Here is a 25,000-nt window from a genome sequence, read left to right as displayed (position 1 = left end):
CCTCGGGTACCTTTTTTGCCTAGACATCAAACCATGTCCATACCTTGACTTTCCTTCCGGACCTTGTTACTACTGGCTTACTAATGATAAGATCCTCTGAGTCACTATCCGTATCAACATCGCTGATTTCAGAATCGCTTGATGTTTCAAGGTGTAGACAGGCCAAACACGACTCCTATTGGTCAAGATAGGAAATTCAAAGACCTCAGAGCTTTGCTCTGACGGGTACATCTTTCAAAGACCTCCCTTGTTTATATGAAATAAGGGGGGGGGGGGGGGGTTTCTTAGTAAGGGCTGGATTTGTATAAGATGCTATTTGTTCCTAAGAATATGTTTGAGTTCAGGCATTGATGGGCGGTATTCTGTAACAAACGGCAAAATTCTTTTGCGCGTTTTTTGTTTATTTTGTAGAGCCGACATTCTTGTGCCAAAAGTGACTTCAGATAGAGTCATGTTCAGAAGGTTATCTGGATCACCCCTGTGGCATGATATCTGTTCGAATAATGCGATGTGTTCTTCAAATTTCGCTTGCGAAGAATTAGGCTATGTCTACACTATACCGAACCGCTTTTCGTGTAGACATGAAAAACACTTCGGCATTGTATGAAAAGAAACGGCCCAGAATTGAAACAAGTCGTTCACACGGGCTATCGGATTGCACCGAAGTGGGCTTGGGGCCAATTGATTACACTGTACAGCGGTGTATTTTGTAAGAAGCCTTAGGGCTTCACCTTTGATGAAGCCTTTCCTGACGCCTGGAGGGTGGCAGGAGTTAAAGTGCGTGTATTGGAAAGTCTCTAACGGTTTAAAGTGTGTGTGCACATCAAGAATAGAGTGCTTTTTGAATCGGTCGCCCTTGTATACACATGTATCCAAGAATGTTGTTTCAGTATCTGAAATCTCAGCCGTGAATTTTATTGTAGGACGGAAGCTATTCGCTAACTCCGTGAAGTTGTTTATTGCTGCTTTGTTTATGTACCACATATAAGACATGTACGGAGTCAAAGTAGCAACCAAATAACAAACGCAACAGGTCATAAGTCAGTTTAGCACCTTTTTTTAAATTAACAAATCTAGGGAACAATTTTTTTTTTACGGTTAATTATTTTTACCCCATTTACGGCTAATGGTTAAAATTTTTCAATTTTTACGGCTATCGACTAAATTTTTGGCCGTTTTACGCCTATCGGTTAACTCCATTGAGACCCTCTCTATACAATTATTCCGCACTTTCTGAAGTTTGCAAAACGAAACGATGAAACTAAATACTTTGATAGCGTAATTCGCGAAAAGAAAACGATTCCTCTGTTTGTGAAATCGGAAACGCTGCAATTTCAATTGTTATATAGCTAAATTTTTTCCCCCAACAGCGCGCGCTCTCATTAGTTACTTCAAGGTCACATGACATCTAACAATAAAAAACTGTATCCCGCCAAAAGAGTCTCTGAGCGGGCAACAGTGCAAAATCTATGACGTAAGAGGGTAACAGTGCGCTGTTACCCGCGAATGTTGACCGACTACCGCCGTTGTTGTTGCCATTGCACGTTTTTCTTTTTGTGCTACATAACAAATCACTTAATGACTGGTCCCTCGGGAAACAGGTCATTTTGTTTCCTTCGGCTGCACCTCGGGGAAACGTTGAGATTCTCGGGCAACAAAGTGAACTGTTTCCCTCGGGACCAGTCATTAAGTGTTTATTATTTAACTTCCGAATTTCCGCGGCTGTATTATTTTCCTGAGTATGTTCATCTTTTTGGAGAGAGTCATTTTAAAAAGTCGCAACACGGTAGTTTCCAGAGTTCTCTCTTTGTTAATTAGCCTGAATTTCAGCTTCCTGCGGCTGGCCAACTGAGCACATATCCACATAACCTCACATAACATTATTGTTGTCAAGTGATGTCCCCCTCGAACATGGAAATTTAGGCAAATCTGTGAGAAACACATCAGTGAGGTCACATCGAAAGTTCTTCTGCAATGGATGTTTCCTGTTATTTTTAAGGAAAACTTGTAGACGACCTTTCAATGTATTCATTCGCCTTAACATCAAATTTATGACTGGATTATTTAAAATTGTTTTACAGTATGACCCTCGGCGGATCAAGCAACTGGCAATATTGCTGAATAGAGATTGTAAATAAATTACCTTCAGTTCAATCGCACCGTACCGTAAACGTTTCGCAAGTCCGGCTGTAAGTTGAGTATGACATATCACTTGGAACGCTGGAGTTCCAAAAAAAGGACAAACGTTAACTTTTGTATCAATACAATACAATACAACATAGATTGTAAAGATTCGAACCTTTATCTCAAGTGTGCTGTAGAAACCCGATACAACTGTAAAGAACCGTCGAGCCGAATCTTAATTTACAAAGCAACTGCCTCTCTGACCCGCGTTAGGCTTTCACACCGGCCGGTCACCGCGTGGCACTCTTAATCAAGTTCTACTCGAAAAAAGACCCTGTTCACAGGCTAGGAAAGCGACCACTTTAAATAAATGACTTTAGATATTTGACTTATAACTTGGATATAGGAGATAAGAGCTACTGAAATGTTTTATCAATGCCCTGTAATTAAGAGGCCACCCTCTATTTCAAAGTCCCGATTTTTCGCTCTTACAAACTCTGTATTTGTTACCTGTATTAGGCGGCTAACCCTATTACGCGGCTGCAGCCACCCTGTATCAGTTCTATGTTTGTCTTTCTTTGTTATTTTCACCTGTATTAAGCGGCCACCCTTAAATGGAAACTTAGCCACTTGTCATTTTATGCTGTATTTTATCGTGTTTAAAATGCGATCCATCATCACTGTAAAGAAATTTAGATATTAAACGAGACTTACCTGGAAGTTGAAGTTTGATTGGAATTCTGGGAGAGCAGAGATTCCGCATGCTCACAAGCTAGTCATATTTAAAAAAGGAAGAATTTCCACATGATGCCCCAGAAAAGTGATAGGTGCAGTTCTACGTGCAGGTAGGGCTAGGCTACAGGGAGGGCGTGTAATCTCTGCTCTGGGGATGACTGCTAGAATTCCAATCAAACTTCAACTTTCAGGTAAGTCTCGTTTATTTTATAACTTCTAACAGTCATCCCCTGCAGAAATTCCACGAGATTTCAAAGTCATGTGGCGACTCTACGACAAGCATAACAGCACCAACAACTTTATGGTGTAATGTGATGTCTCATAATTGACGTAATGACTTTGTTTCCAAATTGATGATACAAGTAAAAGAACATGTGCTGTCACGTGGAGTTAACGTGGAGAGAGAAATGCTTTGCCCAAACTGCCTCAATGCTACTGGTTTATAATAAAACTTATGAAATATGCAAATATTACTCCAACGTGCTGCTTTCATAATGGATGACACGTCTACATTCCGGGATTTTGCTTTACTGGTTGAGGCAGCCATTGTACTATCAGCCTTAAGGTGGTTCTGTCAATACCCGGATCTACCATGACAGTTCTAATCCAGCGAGATATTGTTTCGTTTGTGACTTTGTTGTGAGGCTGAATAAAACTAACAAGTAACTGTTCCTCATTGCCACGTAAGGATTTTGTTCGCTGAATGTAATCTTTCAGTGTAGAAGCTACCCAAATCTTATCATCCGCCGTAAACCTGGAGAGCTCTAGTGCTGGCTGTGGTTTCCGAGGTTTTGAATGTTTGACTAAATCGTAAGTTTTGAATATATCGGAATGACCCCTGTTTCTGTCCATAGATCTAAGGTTCATATAACGAAGTGTCTGACATCTTTGCCCCGTGACCAAGGGGCATAACATAGCTAACTTAAAAGTTACAGGTTTAGTTATCTAGTGGCCACAGGCCTTTAAGATATGTAAGAACGATAGAGGTGTCCCGTGTTGTAGCATACCTGGGAAGGGCTGGTCGAGACTGGTAAACGCTGCACCAAAGGGTGAGTTCCAATTAGAGTATTGCCTTTTAGAATAACAAATGACGACAATGTGTTCCTAGAAGTATTAATACTCCTGTAACTAAGTCCTTTATCAAACAACTCTTGAAGGAATTCAGTGACACTGTTCACAGAAGGGTAAAGGGGACTGATGTTCCTGTTCCCTGCGTATGATACCCATTTATCCAGGTACACTTGATATTGCTTCTGAGTATCCTCTCTTCAGAAACTGAGAATTGTCGCCTGATCTCTTTCTGAGTGAGGTACGAAGATAGTTAGCACTCACGTCCTAACTACTCTTGGTGTTGGTGATGCCGGTGCAATGCTGTACCAACTTAGCTATGAAGCCATACAGTTGGATGGATTGTGCGGTCTAGATGTCTGACAGGAAATTCTATGCGATACTTGTTTCAACAGATTTCACTTTGTGAGATCAGCTTGAAAAACCACTTTACGTTTCTCATATATATATATATATTTACCTGGAAGTCTGTCTTACAGTTGAATCCCGAAATTTGAGTTTCCTTGCCCGTCGGGCAGAGTCCGCTAGCCTGATCGCAAAATCCGCTGACCCCGGGCTAGCAAACACGACTTTCTTAGCACGCTGTCGGTAATCCATGTTTGAATTCAATTTCTTTTAAGTCCTGTGTCTATTTTGTGAGCAGAATACCTGGTGAATCTGCAAGATTGCGAACTAGAACAGGGCTTTTTAGTTTGGCATACCATGTGCTTTGTCAAGTGCCGCTATTTGCAGAATCAAAGAGTTTCTGATGTTGCCGAGAACGGCAAAGAAATGTACTAAATTATAAAACACATGCAACTGCGAGGCATGCAGAACCTTTGCTTTTGCTCCAAGTATATTATTCTGAAACACAGTAGCTGAGCAGGAAATAGGCACGTCGCAAATTTGTTTCTGAAAATCGAAATACAGTACCCTGTAATAACCTTTTATCTTTACAGACTTGCGTCGTTTTATGGTAATCGCATCTATTGAGATTATAGGTTCAAAAAGATCCTTTGGGTGAAAATAAGCTGAATATATTCGGGTACTTATTCAGTTAATTAACAATAGGCCACTTAGGAAAATACCATAATACTCTTTGTTTGTCCCGCCAAATTTTGCATAAGCATTGTTTCCAGTTTCTCTTGGGACTTACAATGGTCCCAAGAGAAAACAAAAACAAAGCTTATGCAAGATTTGGGGGTATTTTCCGAAGTGGCCTATTATTAGGCGAGGTTGAGCAAAATATCGTGATGGTCAGTGGCGAGCCGAAGCCGAAGGCAAAGGAAAATAACTGATCTGCGAGACACGACATTTTGGGATAACCGAGTTTAATAATTGTTTTATCATTCCATGACTGAGTTTGTTTTTCACAATTCCCAACGATTAAATCACTTTCTGAAAGCTCAGGAAAGCGAACTGGCATTTTCACGCAGAGCGTGGTTTCAGTTGCACATGAGCAGAATATTATTTGCAGCAAGGCAGTTATTTTCAGGTCATGTGGTGGGCTCTCGGCCAATGAAAAGGAAGGAAAAATACATCGAATGACAATCAATTTTGTTCGATTCCGTCAGTAAATCGTCAACTCTAATTTTGCACCCTTGTTGATGAATTTACTGCCGTTTAAGGGCGACTTCACCTTAATGGAGATAAATTTATCTTTCCAAAAAGCTTTCTTCAATATTTCGTGATGCTAAAGATCTTTCTTGTTTGTTTTTCAAGCTGCAGAATATTCGTTAAACATTCCAAACACTGAGCACGGCAACATTTCGTAACAAGTTCTTCAATTTGGAAATTACAGAAATTTGCCAGCCCGACTGAAGTCTCTTCCAACATGTCGAAACTATTAATTTCCTTTCGTATACCGCTGATTGAGCAAAATATCGTGATGGTCAGTGGCGAGCCGAAGCCGAAGGCAAAGGAAAATAACTGATCTGCGAGACACGACACTTTGGGATAACCGAGTTCAATAACTGTTTTATCATTCCATGACTGAGTTTGTTTTTCACAATTCCCAACAATTAAATCACTTTCTGAAAGGTCAGGAAAGCGAACTGCCATTTTCACGCAGGGCGTGGTTTCAATTAGGCATGAGCAGAATATTATTTGGAGCAAGGCAGTTACTTTCAGGTCATCTGATGGCTCTCAGCCTATGAAAAGGAAGGAAAAATATATCGAGTGATAATCGATTTTGTTCGATTCCGTCAGTAAATCGCCAACTCTAATTTTGCACCCTTGTAGATGAATTTACTGGCGTTTAAGAGCGATTTGACCTTAAGGTTACTTCCCACCTTCGCGGGTGCCCTTCGGCAAAAACATGGTACGCGCGCCACTTTAAATGAAACCCCAGCAAACTATATATCATTAAAAAGCTTAATAAATGTACTTTGACCTTTAAAAAAAGGTTTCTTCAATATTTCGTGATGCCAAGATCTTCCTTGTTTGTTTTTCAAGCTGCAGAATATTCGTAAAACACTCGAAACACTCCGCACGGCAACATTTCGTAAAACGTACTTCAAGTTGAAATTTCAGAAATTTGCCATCCCGACTGAAGTCTCTTCTAACATGTGGAAACTATTAATTTCCTCTAGTATACATTCTCGTATACCGGTGATTACTAACTGGAGTCCAACTATTAATTGCACATGACCTGTCGCGATCTGACGTGGGCAACGCGAGAGCTAGGGACTAATCGCCCGAGGGTATGAAATACACTCGCGCTTGCTCGCATTTTTCTCGGGTTCTCCGTCCAGTCGGCAAACTCATAGGCAATAGTTTTTAACTTCTGAAACACTTGAGTGGTTCACTGATTTCTCCCTAACTTATTTTGATGAATGAAAAAGGATTTGCTGGACTGTCGAATTATTGGGTCTTTGCATTGAAACTTTGTAAGATTCATTTAACGTTCTCCAAACCACAGTAGCGGTCAAAATATCTTAATTAAGGAATGACCTGTTGGTTACTACAATGAGATCATTTTGGGTATGTCTACACTATAACGGATATTTGTTTCGCCGAAAGGAAAAAGCATATCGGATAGGGCTTTTAATTGTTTACGCATAGCAACGTTTTCGGCGCAGTTTCTGCGAGAGAAGGACTCTGCACCACTTCAACTTAAAATCAATCTGTATGTATTGGATAGGCTTCTGTGCAACTTTTAAACTTGTTTTGTCACCTCACCTCACCTCACCTCTTCGCGCTCTGTTGCGCATAAGGCCTCAACTTGTTTTGTAAGCCAGGCAAAAGTCGTCGTCACAGAGCGAGTAATGGAACTCTTTCCCTTTGTATCTTTAAAAAACCCGTTTCAGTCATCAAAGCTTTGAAAATTATTTCCTTGTTCTCTTCTTGAGAACATGTTTAAGGGTAGCTTTTCAGAATGAGCAAACCATACTTTCTTTTCCCGAAAGAGGTGAATTAAACGAAATCCGCTTATTACATTTATTCATTTATTTTTGTTTTAGGTCCTTTTCGCCATTGTGGCATTGCTTTATTATCATTAACTCGTGATGTACTTGCACCCTTATCGTGATGAGGAGTTAAATCATTTCAAGTGTTTGTCTCTGGTTTTAAATGAGTTCCCAAAGGCTTTACGTCAGACTTTTAAGACAATGTGGGACACCACCATTGGGCATCGCCCTGGCTACCAGCTTTGGGATGACTCCACTGCTGTGAGAAATCTCTTTGTCTCTGAAGAAGGAGGAACAACTAAAGTTCCTACCCACCAGTCGTACAATGGATGGGATTGCACCGCCTTATTCCAGGCTACCATCTTTGCAAAGTCCTTCAGAATTCATTCCAAAACACTTAATGATTTGTATGTGAAGCCCCGAGCTGTTCCTCATGGAAGTTTCCATGGTTCTGTATTGAGCCCAAAAGGAGATAATGCCGAGACCTTTGCACTGGCCATTGATCAGCTTCGGCGTTTGAGGAATGCAGTTTGTCATTCTTCTCGCTTGGAGATGGACAAAGCAACATTTGACCAGAACATTCAGTACGCTAAAGAAGCGTTCAAAGCTCTAGGAATTCCAACAGCATCGATTGATGTTATTGGAAGTTTGACTGCATCTGACTTTCCGACAACAGAAGTCCGTAAGTTGGAACAACAGCTAAGGGAAGAGAAGCAAACATACATAAAATGTTTAGAGAGCAGAAATACAGATATGGAAAAGATTGAGGAGTCCTTAGCATCCATAAAAAAGGAAGTGGAGAGCCTCACTGCCAACAAAGAGGTCGCGGAGGGCTTGAGGATGCAACAGGAAGATATAAGTGAGTTAGGGAAGGAGATCCATGAGCTAAAAAAGAAGGAAGAGGAACGATATAAAGAAGGAGAAAAAACAGGTAAAACACTAGGACAACCGTTTTCAAACCTCTTTTTAAAAACAGCCGGAGATAGCAATAGGCATGACAAACAACACACTGTCTATTAAAATATGACAAAAAGACAGACAGATATTCCATGTATCTCGCGTGGTTAAAAGAAAAACAAACAACACAAGTCACATAAAGATAAACGAAACTGTTACAGTACCGCTCGAAACTATTTTTGCATTTGCTATGGTTCTTCCTAGGTCAAAATGCGGATTCAATTTCCAGTTTGACCGAGATAAAAACCTCGTCTACGGCAAACAAAAGCCGAGGTTTCACCTAGGTTTTTCCGTTGATTTACTCCGCTTTGTTCGCTTTGTTTTCCACTACATAAGGCAGGCTTAAGTTTTTGAAATTGCCACAACTGTGACATTTATAAAACTGCGTGTTTGGAAATTGATGGGGTCGAAAAGTGAAGCCAACATACAGTTTCCCAAGTCGGGAGTTTTAAATCATTTCCTTCGTTTCAAGCGTTGTAATTAAATAGTTTCTTTGTTTCGAGCGGTACAGTAGTTATTAAATTTGCTCTACATCTAAGTTAATCAAAGCCAAAGGTCAATTTCTGAGATGACGTCACAAACAAATTTTCTTTCTTTATTTACGTAGTTAGTCTACTAACTATGTTTAGTATAACTAGATCATTTATGTCATGACGAGGAGTTTCTGCAGTGACGTCATCTTAGGAACGTGGCCAATATTGCACAAGGTCTGTCTTCATTTAAATGACTGCAACTGAAGTTTGCTACTTCTACAATGCATTGAAAAGGAAACGGGAAATATGCCTGCTGTGGGTGTCAATTTACCTTAATTGCGAATAACATTTTCGGTTATGCGCACAAAGTTGAAGATGATATTTGTTTTTACTTCTTGATATCTTCTCTCTCAATAACGAAAAAATGGATATTTACAAAAGATTAAGGAACGTCTACTTTGTGTTTTACTTTTGCATTACAAAGACATCAAGTCAACAGTCCCAGGATCTGTTCTGCCTTCAATGATTCCAAACTTCACTGGTCGACGGAGTGAATGCCAAGAGATCGTGGATCTCGTGAGTTCCGAAGGTACCCGAATCGTGACGATCTGGGGTTCACCCGGATTCGGAAAGACATCGGTTGCTATAGCGGTGGGGCACCAACTGCAGTCTCGACGCTTTCCTGTTTGTTTCCTTTCATTACGAGGACTTCAGACAAAGGCACATCTGACATCGAAGCTTTTCAGCATCGTAGGGCAACCCACCCTGAGACAGAGATCAGAATCTCAGCCTCTGTCCTTTGAAGATGAGCTAATTGAGACCCTCGGCAGCATTTCAGATTCCTTCGTATTTATTCTTGATAATGTAGACGATCTACTAGAGAGTGGCTTTCCAAATGTAAAAGATGACGTCCTGCAACTATTTGAAGAAATTCTCACGCGAAATACAAAGATAACTCTAGTGGTGACGACACGAGAATCATTTGAATTTATCAACTTGAATTTCCAAGGGCACAAATCAATAAGAATAAGGTCACTGGATGACACCTCATCTCGTACGTTAGTTCATGAATTGGTGCCAAATGCTACTTCCGATGACTGCGCACAAATTGCCCAAATATGTGGTTGTGTGCCTCTTGCAATGAGGTTAATGTGCTCTCTAGTTTCTGAAGATGATGTTCAACCAAGCCAGTGTTTGATTGAGTTCACTGAGTCCACAACAGAAAGTATCGTCGACATCTTAGACAATCCAGATTATCCAGCTAATCAAAGATTGCAGTTCTTATATGAAAAGTCCTTCCACAGACTTTCTCCCGAACAAAAAGAAGCATTTGTGTCTTTGTCTGTTCTTCCGGGATGTTTCACCACGACTCTCGCAGCAGCTGTATTGAATGTTAGAAAGTGCAAGGCCATCACAATGTTGAAATTACTCCAAAGAAAATCCTTTCTCGATTCAAACTCCCAGCCTGGAACATTCATAATGCATAAGCTTCTTCAGTCATTTGCTAAAGAAACAGGAGATCAGCGAATGGAAGAAATAGTAGCAAATGCAAAGTGCCGTTTCCATGCGCATTACATCTCTCGTTTCGACAAACTGAATGATGAGTTTCTGAATGGTCATTCCATGGATGCATTCATTGCATTCTATGAAGAAAAACAGAGTTTTTTAGAAAGTCTAGTAGACGGTTGCACAGATCCCAGGATAGCCGAGAATGTTTTTAAAGTTTTGATTAAAGCAGAAATGTTTCTGGACACGTTGTTTTGGTGTTCTATGGAATCTGACAATTTTGACACTATCTACGATTCGGCCTTAAAGTCAGCCAGTGCTCTAGGGAATACACATTACCAGAGGCGTTTACTAGCTTCTAAAGCATTTAGTGAAATTACCTGGGGAGCAGGAGGAAGTTCAATGCAACTTCTCGAGAAGGCATATGAAATCCAGTCAAAATCTTGTTTAGTTTCTCATGATGAAAGGAGTAAATATTTGTGTTACTTTGGCATCTGTCAGCTTGTTAACGGCGAGGTTGAGAGCGGGATACAGTGCCTGCAAGAGGCTCTTTCTTTAATGCGTGAAAGTGGAGAGCAGAAAATTCTAAGGCTCGTTGTTAACCAAGTCATGGCGGTCTACTATCAGTTCTTGAACGACCCATCTACCTCGACTTACTTCTATGACAAAGCACGCAAGGAATGCAATTCTGCTGCGGACGAGCAACTGATTGTTATTCCACCTCTGGAACGCAAAGGAAAAAAACCAAAAAAAGGCAAAGAGCTTCAAACAAATACTTTTGACTCGGGTAATTATTGGCCATTGCAATTCCTAATTATATTTCATATCAGGAAAGCAGCAAAGAACTTCTTTGACACTGACACCCAGCAATTTGTAATTAACCCTGCCCTTCGAATGTTAAATGATCTCCAGATAAATTCCAAAACCCCTTTTTATTTGTTTCATTTTTGCGGTAATGTTATGGTACTTCTGGGGTCAACATTCACAGAAGAGGGAATTGTTGGATCAGGTTTCGAAGAATCAGTCGCACGTCACCACGCAACACTCGAGCAATTCAAACATAGCTCTTCAGGCCCAGAGGAGAACGTTCATTCAAGCGTGTCCCACTTCAACTTAAAATCAATCTGTATGTATTGGATAGGCTTCTGTGCAACTTTTAAACTTGTTTTGTCACCTCACCTCACCTCACCTCTTCGCGCTCTGTTGCGCATAAGGCCTCAACTTGTTTTGTAAGCCAGGCAAAAGTCGTCGTCACAGAGCGAGTAATGGAACTCTTTCCCTTTGTATCTTTAAAAAACCCGTTTCAGTCATCAAAGCTTTGAAAATTATTTCCTTGTTCTCTTCTTGAGAACATGTTTAAGGGTAGCTTTTCAGAATGAGCAAACCATACTTTCTTTTCCCGAAAGAGGTGAATTAAACGAAATCCGCTTATTACATTTATTCATTTATTTTTGTTTTAGGTCCTTTTCGCCATTGTGGCATTGCTTTATTATCATTAACTCGTGATGTACTTGCACCCTTATCGTGATGAGGAGTTAAATCATTTCAAGTGTTTGTCTCTGGTTTTAAATGAGTTCCCAAAGGCTTTACGTCAGACTTTTAAGACAATGTGGGACACCACCATTGGGCATCGCGCTGGCTACCAGCTTTGGGATGACTCCACTGCTGTGAGAAATCTCTTTGTCTCTGAAGAAGGAGGAACAACTAAAGTTCCTACCCACCAGTCGTACAATGGATGGGATTGCACCGCCTTATTCCAGGCTACCATCTTTGCAAAGTCCTTCAGAATTCATTCCAAAACACTTAATGATTTGTATGTGAAGCCCCGAGCTGTTCCTCATGGAAGTTTCCATGGTTCTGTATTGAGCCCAAAAGGAGATAATGCCGAGACCTTTGCACTGGCCATTGATCAGCTTCGGCGTTTGAGGAATGCAGTTTGTCATTCTTCTCGCTTGGAGATGGACAAAGCAACATTTGACCAGAACATTCAGTACGCTAAAGAAGCGTTCAAAGCTCTAGGAATTCCAACAGCATCGATTGATGTTATTGGAAGTTTGACTGCATCTGACTTTCCGACAACAGAAGTCCGTAAGTTGGAACAACAGCTAAGGGAAGAGAAGCAAACATACATAAAATGTTTAGAGAGCAGAAATACAGATATGGAAAAGATTGAGGAGTCCTTAGCATCCATAAAAAAGGAAGTGGAGAGCCTCACTGCCAACAAAGAGGTCGCGGAGGGCTTGAGGATGCAACAGGAAGATATAAGTGAGTTAGGGAAGGAGATCCATGAGCTAAAAAAGAAGGAAGAGGAACGATATAAAGAAGGAGAAAAAACAGGTAAAACACTAGGACAACCGTTTTCAAACCTCTTTTTAAAAACAGCCGGAGATAGCAATAGGCATGACAAACAACACACTGTCTATTAAAATATGACAAAAAGACAGACAGATATTCCATGTATCTCGCGTGGTTAAAAGAAAAACAAACAACACAAGTCACATAAAGATAAACGAAACTGTTACAGTACCGCTCGAAACTATTTTTGCATTTGCTATGGTTCTTCCTAGGTCAAAATGCGGATTCAATTTCCAGTTTGACCGAGATAAAAACCTCGTCTACGGCAAACAAAAGCCGAGGTTTCACCTAGGTTTTTCCGTTGATTTACTCCGCTTTGTTCGCTTTGTTTTCCACTACATAAGGCAGGCTTAAGTTTTTGAAATTGCCACAACTGTGACATTTATAAAACTGCGTGTTTGGAAATTGATGGGGTCGAAAAGTGAAGCCAACATACAGTTTCCCAAGTCGGGAGTTTTAAATCATTTCCTTCGTTTCAAGCGTTGTAATTAAATAGTTTCTTTGTTTCGAGCGGTACAGTAGTTATTAAATTTGCTCTACATCTAAGTTAATCAAAGCCAAAGGTCAATTTCTGAGATGACGTCACAAACAAATTTTCTTTCTTTATTTACGTAGTTAGTCTACTAACTATGTTTAGTATAACTAGATCATTTATGTCATGACGAGGAGTTTCTGCAGTGACGTCATCTTAGGAACGTGGCCAATATTGCACAAGGTCTGTCTTCATTTAAATGACTGCAACTGAAGTTTGCTACTTCTACAATGCATTGAAAAGGAAACGGGAAATATGCCTGCTGTGGGTGTCAATTTACCTTAATTGCGAATAACATTTTCGGTTATGCGCACAAAGTTGAAGATGATATTTGTTTTTACTTCTTGATATCTTCTCTCTCAATAACGAAAAAATGGATATTTACAAAAGATTAAGGAACGTCTACTTTGTGTTTTACTTTTGCATTACAAAGACATCAAGTCAACAGTCCCAGGATCTGTTCTGCCTTCAATGATTCCAAACTTCACTGGTCGACGGAGTGAATGCCAAGAGATCGTGGATCTCGTGAGTTCCGAAGGTACCCGAATCGTGACGATCTGGGGTTCACCCGGATTCGGAAAGACATCGGTTGCTATAGCGGTGGGGCACCAACTGCAGTCTCGACGCTTTCCTGTTTGTTTCCTTTCATTACGAGGACTTCAGACAAAGGCACATCTGACATCGAAGCTTTTCAGCATCGTAGGGCAACCCACCCTGAGACAGAGATCAGAATCTCAGCCTCTGTCCTTTGAAGATGAGCTAATTGAGACCCTCGGCAGCATTTCAGATTCCTGCGTATTTATTCTTGATAATGTAGATGATCTACTAGAGAGTGGCTTTCCAAATGTAAAAGATGACGTCCTGCAACTATTTGAAGAAATTCTCACGCGAAATACAAAGATAACTCTAGTGGTGACGACACGAGAATCATTTGAATTTATCAACTTGAATTTCCAAGGGCACAAATCAATAAGAATAAGGTCACTGGATGACACCTCATCTCGTACGTTAGTTCATGAATTGGTGCCAAATGCTACTTCCGATGACTGCGCACAAATTGCCCAAATATGTGGTTGTGTGCCTCTTGCAATGAGGTTAATGTGCTCTCTAGTTTCTGAAGATGATGTTCAACCAAGCCAGTGTTTGATTGAGTTCACTGAGTCCACAACAGAAAGTATCGTCGACATCTTAGACAATCCAGATTATCCAGCTAATCAAAGATTGCAGTTCTTATATGAAAAGTCCTTCCACAGACTTTCTCCCGAACAAAAAGAAGCATTTGTGTCTTTGTCTGTTCTTCCGGGATGTTTCACCACGACTCTCGCAGCAGCTGTATTGAATGTTAGAAAGTGCAAGGCCATCACAATGTTGAAATTACTCCAAAGAAAATCCTTTCTCGATTCAAACTCCCAGCCTGGAACATTCATAATGCATAAGCTTCTTCAGTCATTTGCTAAAGAAACAGGACATCAGCGAATGGAAGAAATAGTAGCAAATGCAAAGTGCCGTTTCCATGCGCATTACATCTCTCGTTTCGACAAACTGAATGATGAGTTTCTGAATGGTCATTCCATGGATGCATTCATTGCATTCTATGAAGAAAAACAGAGTTTTTTAGAAAGTCTAGTAGACGGTTGCACAGATCCCAGGATAGCCGAGAATGTTTTTAAAGTTTTGATTAAAGCAGAAATGTTTCTGGACACGTTGTTTTGGTGTTCTATGGAATCTGACAATTTTGACACTATCTACGATTCGGCCTTAAAGTCAGCCAGTGCTCTAGGGAATACACATTACCAGAGGCGTTTACTAGCTTCTAAAGCATTTAGTGAAATTACCTGGGGAGCAGGAGGAAGTTCAATGCAACTTCTCGAGAAGGCATATGAAATCCAGTCAAAATCTTGTTTAGTTTCTGATGATGAAAGGAGTAAATATTTGTGTTACTTTGGCATCTGTCAGCTTGTTAACGGCGAGGTTGAGAGCGGGATACAGTGCCTGCAAGAGGCTCTTTCTTTAATGCGTGAAAGTGGAGAGCAGAAAATTCTAAGGCTCGTTGTTAACCAAGTCATGGCGGTCTACTATCAGTTCTTGAACGACCCATCTACCTCGACTTACTTCTATGACAAAGCACGCAAGGAATGCAATTCTGCTGCGGACGAGCAACTGATTGTTATTCCACCTCTGGAACGCAAAGGAAAAAAACCAAAAAAAGGCAAAGAGCTTCAAACAAATACTTTTGACTCGGGTAATTATTGGCCATTGCAATTCCTAATTATATTTCATATCAGGAAAGCAGCAAAGAACTTCTTTGACACTGACACCCAGCAATTTGTAATTAACCCTGCCCTTCGAATGTTAAATGATCTCCAGATAAATTCCAAAACCCCTTTTTATTTGTTTCATTTTTGCGGTAATGTTATGGTACTTCTGGGGTCAACATTCACAGAAGAGGGAATTGTTGGATCAGGTTTCGAAGAATCAGTCGCACGTCACCAAGCAACACTCGAGCAATTCAAACATAGCTCTTCAGGCCCAGAGGAGAACGTTGATTCAACCGTGACCCGTCGTTCTCAAGAATGCAATCACCCTCTTGCAAAGATCTACCAAGACTTCGGTAATTTGCACCACCACAAGAAGAACTACTCAAAGGCTCTTTATTTCAAGACGTGCGCTCTTGATATCCTATTGAGAACAAATAAACAAAAAGCAAATGCATTCTTAGCCCATAGCTACCATTCACTCGGGGTGACACAGCATTCGTTAGGTGATTTTACCTCTGCTCTGCAGTCTGATCAACGGGCATTAGATGTGCGAAGAAAGTTGCTCGGAGAAGATCATGCAAGCACAGCTGATAGTTACCATTCACTCGGCGTGACACAGCATTCGTTAGGTGATTTTACCTCTGCTCTGCATTCCTTCCAGCGGGCATTAGATGTGCGAATAAAATTGTTCGGAGAAGATCATGCTATCACAGCTGAGAGTTACCATTCGCTCGGGTTGACACAGCATTCGTTAGGTGATTTTACCTCTGCTCTGCATTCCTTCCAGCGGGCATTAGATGTGCGGATAAAAGTGTTCGGAGAAGATCATGCAAGCACAGCTGATAGTTACCGTTCATTCGGGGTGACACAGCATTCGTTAGGTGATTTTACCTGTGCTCTGCAGTCTCATCAACGGGCATATGACGTGCGAATAAAGTTGCTCGGAGAAGATCATGCAAGCACAGCTGATAGTTACCATTCACTCGGGGTGACACAGCATTCGTTAGGTGACTTTACCTCTGCTCTGCAGTCTCATCAAAGGGCATTAGATGTGCGAAGAAAGTTGCTCGGAGAAGATCATGCAAGCACAGCTGATAGTTATCATTCACTCGGGGTAACACAGGATTCGTTAGGTGATTTTAGCTCTGCTCTGCAGTCTCATCAACGGGCATTAGATGTGCGAATAAAATTGTTCGGAGAAGATCATGCTATCACAGCTGAGAGTTACCATTCGCTCGGGTTGACACAGCATTCGTTAGGTGATTTTACCTCTGCTCTGCATTCCTTCCAGCGGGCATTAGATGTGCGGATAAAACTGACCGGAAAAGATGATGCAAGCACAGCTGATAGTTTGTTTTTATTCTGGTTAACAGTAACCTGTGTTTGTCATGAACGGCTGGAATTTCTTTGCCGTTGAAAGACGTAACTTCTGAGAGTAAGAGGACAAAAGAAAGGAGATAAATCACATAACCAATGGAAGAAAGTCACTATTTGGCTTTTTTTTTTTACTTTGGAGAAGATCTCTCATCGGATTTAGGAATGCATTGATGAGTGGAGATCTCTCGGGTTGTGCTGGATAAATTCACCTCCGGTTGGCCTCCAATGACTACAGCAAGCTTTGATATTCAGAGAAAACGATTTGAAACACCAATAGTGAAACGATCAGATCATGTAACGCCTTTGTTCAAGACTTTACATTGGCTCTCAGTTGAGAGGAGAATTCAATTCAAGATCCTCATAACTTATAAGACCCTGCATGGACAGTCAGCAAACTATTTGATGGCTTTAATTGACGAGTACCATCCGTCTTGAATTTTAAGATCATCGTCACACCCCTAGGGGCACCAAACGTCAATTTTCGGAAAATATCTGTTCGGAAGACGATTTGAGATCTAGAATTTGTGGAACTTTTGTTGTAAAATGTCTTGCTTGCCTGCCTGTCCTAGGCTTTTCGAACCTCTAAAAAATGGTATAATTGACCATTTTTAACGGATTTTTTACCCTAAAAAGGTCACCTAGAATTTTCAGGAGCCTTTTTTCTGGCTGAAGTTTTGATCCCTACAATTTTCGGATCACTTGGGGATAAAAATATGCCTATATCTACCGTTTAAATACCGGTATGTTATGTCTAAGTGGTTTTGAACAACATTCTCGTTGGGTGCCCCTGGTCACACTTCCTACTCCATCCTAAAAAGATTAGAACTGACTTTTATGGTGGCAGAGCTTTTTCGTTCCCAGCACCAAAACTATGGAACTCTTTGCCTGAGAACATTTAAAAAGCGAAGACAGTTAACTGTTTTAAACCAACTTAAAACGCATCTTTTTGGAGAGTCCTTTTTATCATTGATTAGATAGGGTATTTATTTAGCGACAAAATGGTTGTAAGGCGCATTGATCTGTGGGAATGCGTCATTCAAGAACTATTTATTATTATTAATAGTCGATTATGCATTCTAATTCATTTTGCATACATTACAATGTGGTAAGTTAGACGATCCGAAGGCCTGGCCAGATAATATTCCTCAAACTCGTGCCGCATTTTAAAGCGTTGTTTCGTGGCATGACTTTCAACTTATATCTCGGTCGGAAAACTGGTACTAAGACATGTGATCAGACATGCGGCGAACATGTGAGCAGGCCCCGGGCGGGAGGGGGGGGGGTACTCTCTTTAATGGCCTATACGGGGAGGCTCCGCCCGAAAAGGGTACCTTTTTCACGCTTCAGGTATATAAAAGGGTAGAGATTTCACGAGTCGAAGTATATGAAAGGATTTAGGAATTTAAAAGGGCCTTTCATTATATTCCCATGGAAGGTATACGAAAGGGGTACCATTTGTCAATGGAAGGTCTACGAAAGGGGTATCTTTTCTACCAAAAATGGTTTATAAAAGTGTAAGGGGTCGGACCTCGGGGCGGAGCCTCAGTCGCCGTAGCTCCGCTATTTTGTGCTCTCATCGATGGATTTTGGTGAATTTAAGGACGGTGCCTACTAATTCAAATGTATTTTTGAGCGGCTTACTGACTATGCGGGAAAAGCAGATCTTAACAAGTGTTACTGAAATCCAAAAAGAAAAGTGGGGGTAACCACGCATTTTTCGAAGATAATTCATCAACAATATTTGTAAAAAGCTTTAAAAGATAAAGCAATGTATGGCGTTCTTTTCCAGATTCAAGCTTAATTATCTCTGAAAAAATACGTGGTTACCCCCAATTTTCTATTTGGATACCAAGAGCACTTGCTAAGTTCTGCTTTCTCCGCATAGTTTTGAATCGCGCAACAATATCCCTGCATTAATAAACACCGCCGATAGGCAATCCGAGTATCTCGAGATGCGCAGAACGTATGCGCAATAGTAATAGTAGGCACCGTCCTTAAACGCTTCGACGGTAGCATTTATCGAAATCTGAGGGAATTGTCGGTTGTTTAGTTTATTTGCTAACGAACAGGACTTTGAATCGCCGTGGCTTTGGGATGTTAACCGTATTTTGATTGCATTTGTTGATTAGTTCCAGGCCGATTAGTTCCATGTAGCTTAATCTTTATCCGGTCAAATATTGTTTGGAATTGGTGGAAAAGTAATCTGAAGGCAAGATCCATAAAAGTGAACCTGAACCAAGGAACGGCAAATTATGAAAATACTTTATTCATCAGGGGAAATACTCCAATCAGTTGCACGGAGTTTGTTTACGATAAACGAGCATGCAATTGCAAATGTTTGCTGATATTTGTGCTTTCGTTTACAAATTAGCTTTTACGCTTAAACATCTGAAACATTACCGGTTAACACGAAATTTGAAGGCTATAAATGTAAATATTTTAGATCTATTAAACTTCCGAGTCTACGTAACTGGCGCTGTCACTCAACGTGTCAACAAATCGTAGTTTGTACAGGGGACATGCTAACCTCGCATGGACTTTGACAATATGATATATATCGATGAAAAACGTGGATTCTAGCAATAGACAGAGGCTAAAAGTCAGCTAGTGAAATTATATAATAAAGTGACGGCGTAGAACGCACTCTCATAATCTTTGATTACTACTTACTAGTTGTAAACGGTAAGCCGTCACCCACATGAAGCGGTTTTTAAAAAAATTCTTCACTCTGTGGAAGTTCAATGCATACCAGTTAGGAGATCCTGCGACTTGCATTTTCTGCTTTTCTAGCTTCTAAAAGTTTGCCTTCGAAATCGTTCAGTTGTAAATTTTCTTATAGCTAGTGTCTTCAAATCTTAAAAAATCTGCACTATGCACTCTTTTGAAAATCAGCCGAATCTCTCATTCTAGGCCGCTCTCCAAGCGTTTTTTGTTTTTTGTTTTTTTGGCGTAATAAAATTCTTTAGTGAAATGAAAGATAATCACAGTCTTTTGCAACTGTAGTTGAAACGCAACCAGGCGTAGGAGACCCCAACACACAATCCCAGGCCCCAGAAAACAGCGGCAGTCCTTGGTCATATTTAACACTTTTTACCCTCCTTAAGTCACGAGCATTGCGATCAAAAAAATGGAATTAAATTCTTAATCCTAGCGTTGGGTTTTACTCCTTTGTCAACTCGTCAAATATCAACCAGCAAAATGATTCAAGAAGCGCCGGTGGCCTTGACCTTTTCTCCGGAGTTAATGGTGTTCACGTTTGACGATGTCCAGTCTGACAAGGTACTCAGTGTTAAAAACACGGATCTCGTGGAAACGGTAGCTCTAAAAAGCTTTCATATTTTGGGAACGAAGGGGGTTGCATTATTCAGATTATTGATGACAGCAAGGCCTTATAGAGTTCATTTTGGAGGGTTCTTTGCATTAAAACAATGGATATCTAGTTCATTGAAGCATGATACAGTCCCAAGAGTAAATAACTTGTATTGTTTTATGCAAAGTGACCCCCAAGACGTGTTGCATTATGGGATGGGTTCTCAAAGTTCTTTCATGTGATGGTGTCAATTTATCGATTGGTTCAAATTTGAAACTCGCCCCAGTTCCTTGCGCAATTCTGGGATAGCCCATGCGGTTTATTTCGTGTGTCATTTCATCGCTATTTTCCTGTATCTCTCGGGTCCTCGCGGGTAAATAGCTTGCATAGAAACGGAGCAGACTTAACATAACTTTTATCTCCCTTCTTGATTTTAGCTTCCTTCCGCTCAATGGGAATTTTCCTCGCTAAGAGGATACTGTAAATGACCTAATAAAAGCCCGGGGCGTTTATTAAATGACTATGTTTGTGTTGTAAGGGGGGCGTTGAATAGATATGAGGCGTTTACTAGAGAGGGCCGTTTATATCAAGTTAACTGTAACAACTAGAAAATCCAAATAAAAGTTCATAGTTCCATATCAAAAAAAATAGAATTCGTATTCCGCCATGCCTAATATAGGGAATAGCTGGGCTTTTTAATCTTTTAAGGAACCGAATTATTGGTACGAAGATTGACATTATGAGGGACAATTATATAGGCAGAGGTCGTAGTCGATTATATGCAAACAATAAAGTGGAACCCCGTTAATAAGATCACCTTTGGGCCATGGAAAATTGGTCGTATAAACACGGGGTTGTTGTGTAATGAGGCAGGGTCACATTATCATACAACACACTTTAAACATGTACTACACTTGATTACCTTTAATTTAATTTCGTTATAAATCAACTTTTTCACAGTTATTTTTTCAACCTTACAAACGTAGGTAATTGCAACTGAACAAAACCGAAAGTATCTGATGCGAAAAACAATGACGTCGCTCAGTTCCTATCTGACTGGATGAATTTCAGCTTTGGCTGGATTATTTTTCCACGGCACGCAATGCCTGTAGGGTGAACGTGGGCCTTTACGCCAATCACTTTGTACACCAGCGAGATGCGAGATGTCAGCGGCTTTTATATTACCCTCTGTCTCTCGCAAATTCTAAACATCTTGCAAGTTAGATGACGCTTCCGTATATGAAGTTATTTTGGGCATGACATTTGCCGGAGGTTAACATTGATTTCATCCTCACTGACTCCTCTTTCACTAGTATCATTAGCCTGCGAACAGGCTCCCAGCGAGGGCGGAAAAAATTCAGCGAGTGAAACGTGAATTCGCGAGCGAAGCGAGTGGGAGTAGGAGCGTGAATCCGCGAGCGAAGCGAGTGGGACTCATCACCAGACCGCTCTTGGCTCGTCCCACTCGCCCTAGACTACACTCGGCTAACTCGCCCTAAGCCCAAACGGGAGCATTTCCGCAGGCTACAGTATCATTTGTTTCCTCTCCTCCTTCATGTGCTACTCCTCAAAAAAACGTATCCTCCCAGTTGAGTGGAAGTTCGAGAATAACTGGTGGATCAAATGAATTGCCATCTACAGTTTTTTTCCATTGAAACTGCAGTCAGTTTAACCAGTCGTATTAACGGGGTAATTTTGTAAAGAAAATAAGGACTGAGGACTCCAAAAGGTGGTCCGTGGTCGTAATGACGGGGTGGTCGGATTAACGGGGTTTTCAGATAAGAGAATGTGTGGGCTTTTGTTCGGGCCATAAAAAATGTGGTCGTAATAAAGGGGTGGTCGCATTAACCGGGTGGTCGTAAGGCGGGGTTGCACTGTGCATGCTTTATACACCTTATTCCAAAATGGATACCATTTTTGCTCATCCTCGTTGTAAAAACCTGTGAAACGTACGGATGACGTGACACAAAGAAAACAAAAGAGCAAAAAAAACATCACAGAATAACCTAACCCTACAAGGAGCAAACAAAACAAAGAAAAAGTTTAACAGGTTTTTACACCGAGGTAAAACCACCATTTTAGTATTCTTTTGTTTGATTACAAATTGACCCTTTTAGTCTCGTTCAAGGGTAAATATTCTTTTGAATTTTACGCTTGAAAGCGAGGCCAAAAGGGCCAATATGCAAGGAAACAAAAAAAATACTAAAATGGCAGCCATTTTGGAATAAGGTGTATGTTGCTATACGCAACTCACTGGGACATAGGATACTGATCTGTTATCTCTTCATGTAAAGAGCAACATCGAATTAGAGACGTCACTACTGGCTGTCCCCTCGAGGCTTAAAAATTAATATTGGGGACAATTTTCTTTTTGATGGGGTAACACCGAGGAGCGCATGAGTAGGAGCTTGCCTCTCCCATAAAAGCCCTATGAGTCAACCTTTGCTTGTATCTTTCTATTTTTAGAACGCCACGAGTTCTTCGTCTCTGCACACACTGTTTAGAATGTCCAGTCAGAATATAGTTATTGTGGAACAAAGACAAAAATCAGTAGCAAAAGCAATGTATGCAAATTGTGCAAATTGATGTAAATTGTTGTAAATGTGAGTTTCCTGCTGAAGGATTAGTTCTAAAAATAGAAAGATACGCGCAAAGGTTGACTCAAGGATATAATGCATAGTGCATAAGGAGTCACCTAGTTATGGGCTCCTGTATCTGTATCACGGCACCGTTGAAATTTTAAAGGAGTAAAGCCCCACATTTTAAGAACAAAGTGGATTGAGTATTCTCTATTATGAATTCAAAAGATCACGAGAATTACAGCTTCTAACCTTGAACACATGTACACCCACCTTCTTTATGAATAGCCGATGTCACGTAATTTCTTCAATTGCAATAGAGCTTGCTTTCGATAGCAAATGAAACGTGCTGTAAACAAGAACGACGGAAGCCACCCCCGTGAGTTGCTGAGTACTGTAGGCCCCAATGAGCCACACGAACGACTTATTTTAGGGCTGAGCCTGAACTTTCTTGTTCTTCTTTGTTGTTGTTGTTAACATTTTCTTAAACTGAAGTTGTGTGGCATACTAAGTTCGACTATAACTAAACGAAGTTGTTCTTCGGTGTAGCATGCAATCAGAACACCACATTGTTAATGTTAAAAGACTTCGCTAAGTATTCGAGTGAATTTTCCTGTGTAGACTACCGCAGTTTACATTTCTTTTACCGTTATTTATACTACTCACAAAAACAAAAAAACAAATGAGCAAAATAATTTAAAGACATTCTTAACTCACTCTCAGCTTGGGTATGTTGTTATGTACCAGTCAAATCGAAGCTTCAACATCCCCCTCGGGCAACCCCCCGGGCCTTTGAATTTTTGGAAAATTTTTGTTGAAATCCCCCCTCCCCGGGCCAAAACGCTGTTCAAATGCCTCATCATAGGTCTATTTCAGGTGATCAAATGGCCCCATGGAATTCCCCACCCCTAGGAGCGGTGATCAAATGTTTCGCCCCCGGGAAGACTAAGATGATCAAATTCCCTCTCCCCGGGTAGGAAAAGGCGTCTAATGCCCGGAGTATGCCCGAAAGGGGGGGGGGGGGGAGGGGAAGATGTTGAAGCTTCGATTTGACTAGTACATTAGTATGTTCTTAAAACTTTGGTTAATCTCCGGCGTGAAAGGCGTTCTTGTAAACTGAAAATGTTTTTATAAAAGAAGAGTGTATCGAGACAGTTATGAGGTAGTAATTATAAATAGTGAGCTGTAGAGATGTAGATACAAAGAGACTATACATGAAAAACATATTTCCACTGCGGGCTTTCTTTTCTTTACTGCTTAGCTAACTGCCATATATAACAGCTGCCGGGTTATGGTTTAACACAAATGATCTTAACACTCATTTTTCCCTTGTTACAAATACAGTCGAACCTCTCTAATACGGACACCGAAGGGACAGAGCAAAGTGTCCGTATTAGAGAGGTGTCCGTTGTATAGAGGTCATGAATATTACGTCACTTCAAAGGCTCCATTGATGGTATTAAGTGTTCTTTAAATCAAAACTGGCCCAAACAAGTCTTTGAGGTGCATAATGGACAGCACAAATCGTTACAATACAAGCTGTACAATTCCAAAAACATATGGCAAACTATAATACAGTTTCCGAGCAGTAACATAACAGAACAGTAACAAGTGTAGCGAACACTAACATACAGTAGAGTATTTAATGAAAGTTCTTTGTTATTGAGTCATTTTGCGTTAAAGAAGTCTGTGATGTTCTTCTGAACAGCATTCGCTAGTCGTTTTTTGACATATAACGACTGAGCTTTTGAAATAATCTTGCATAACTCATCAGCCAAATTTGATTCAATGACGGGAAGGAAAGAGGGAGAAAAAGGAAAGCAGCAACTGGAGAGTCTTCAAATAATAAGAAATCTTGATGATAAATGGCAATGACATGTCGATATATAATTTTTACTGATTGAAAACAAATGATACTGTTATCGTATGAACAATGAAACAATTGATTACACTTAATGATATGTAACGACAAACAGGAAATCGTATTGAATAAGAACTTTCATCATTGGAGTGTCCGTAATAAAGAGGTTAAGTTTTTATGAATTTTCTCTCTGGGGCCGAGATTTCGTGTCCGTTGTCCGTATTATAGAGGGTCCGTATTATAGAGGTTATTTTTACAAAGAATGTATGGGCATTTTCTCGGGACCAAGTGATCTGTCCGTATAAGAGAGACCAGAGACCGCCCTCTATGCGAGTGACTTGAATGACAAGCAATACTCTGCTTGAATCGTGAACAGTCCTGCCGAAATATTGCAAGACAAAACACTCCATGGGTCAAGTATTCATACAGAACTTGTGTAACGCGAGAGATAAGGTCGAGTAGTGCAATTTCTCTCGCGG

The 25,000-nt window shown here is 40.6% G+C and overlaps 1 protein-coding gene across 1 annotated transcript in view; it reads left to right on the top strand.

Annotated features, from left to right (window-relative positions):
* Positions 1-25,000, top strand: part of LOC138050170 (uncharacterized) — a 57,215-nt gene that overhangs the window by 10,846 nt on the left and 21,369 nt on the right. The window contains exons 5-9 of the mRNA XM_068896630.1: positions 7,368-8,244; positions 9,228-11,375; positions 11,753-12,586; positions 13,570-16,747; positions 18,312-18,316. Coding sequence (XP_068752731.1) covers positions 7,413-8,244; positions 9,228-11,375; positions 11,753-12,586; positions 13,570-16,747; positions 18,312-18,316 — 6,997 coding nt within the window. The 5' untranslated portion in view covers positions 7,368-7,412. The remainder of the gene's footprint in view (positions 1-7,367; positions 8,245-9,227; positions 11,376-11,752; positions 12,587-13,569; positions 16,748-18,311; positions 18,317-25,000) is intronic.

The sequence above is a fragment of the Montipora capricornis genome, chromosome 5 (assembly GCF_036669925.1).
Source record: "Montipora capricornis isolate CH-2021 chromosome 5, ASM3666992v2, whole genome shotgun sequence".
Lineage (NCBI taxonomy): Eukaryota > Metazoa > Cnidaria > Anthozoa > Scleractinia > Acroporidae > Montipora > Montipora capricornis.
The sequence above is the reverse complement of the archived record's forward strand: the minus strand, read 5'-3'. Positions and strand labels throughout refer to the sequence as shown.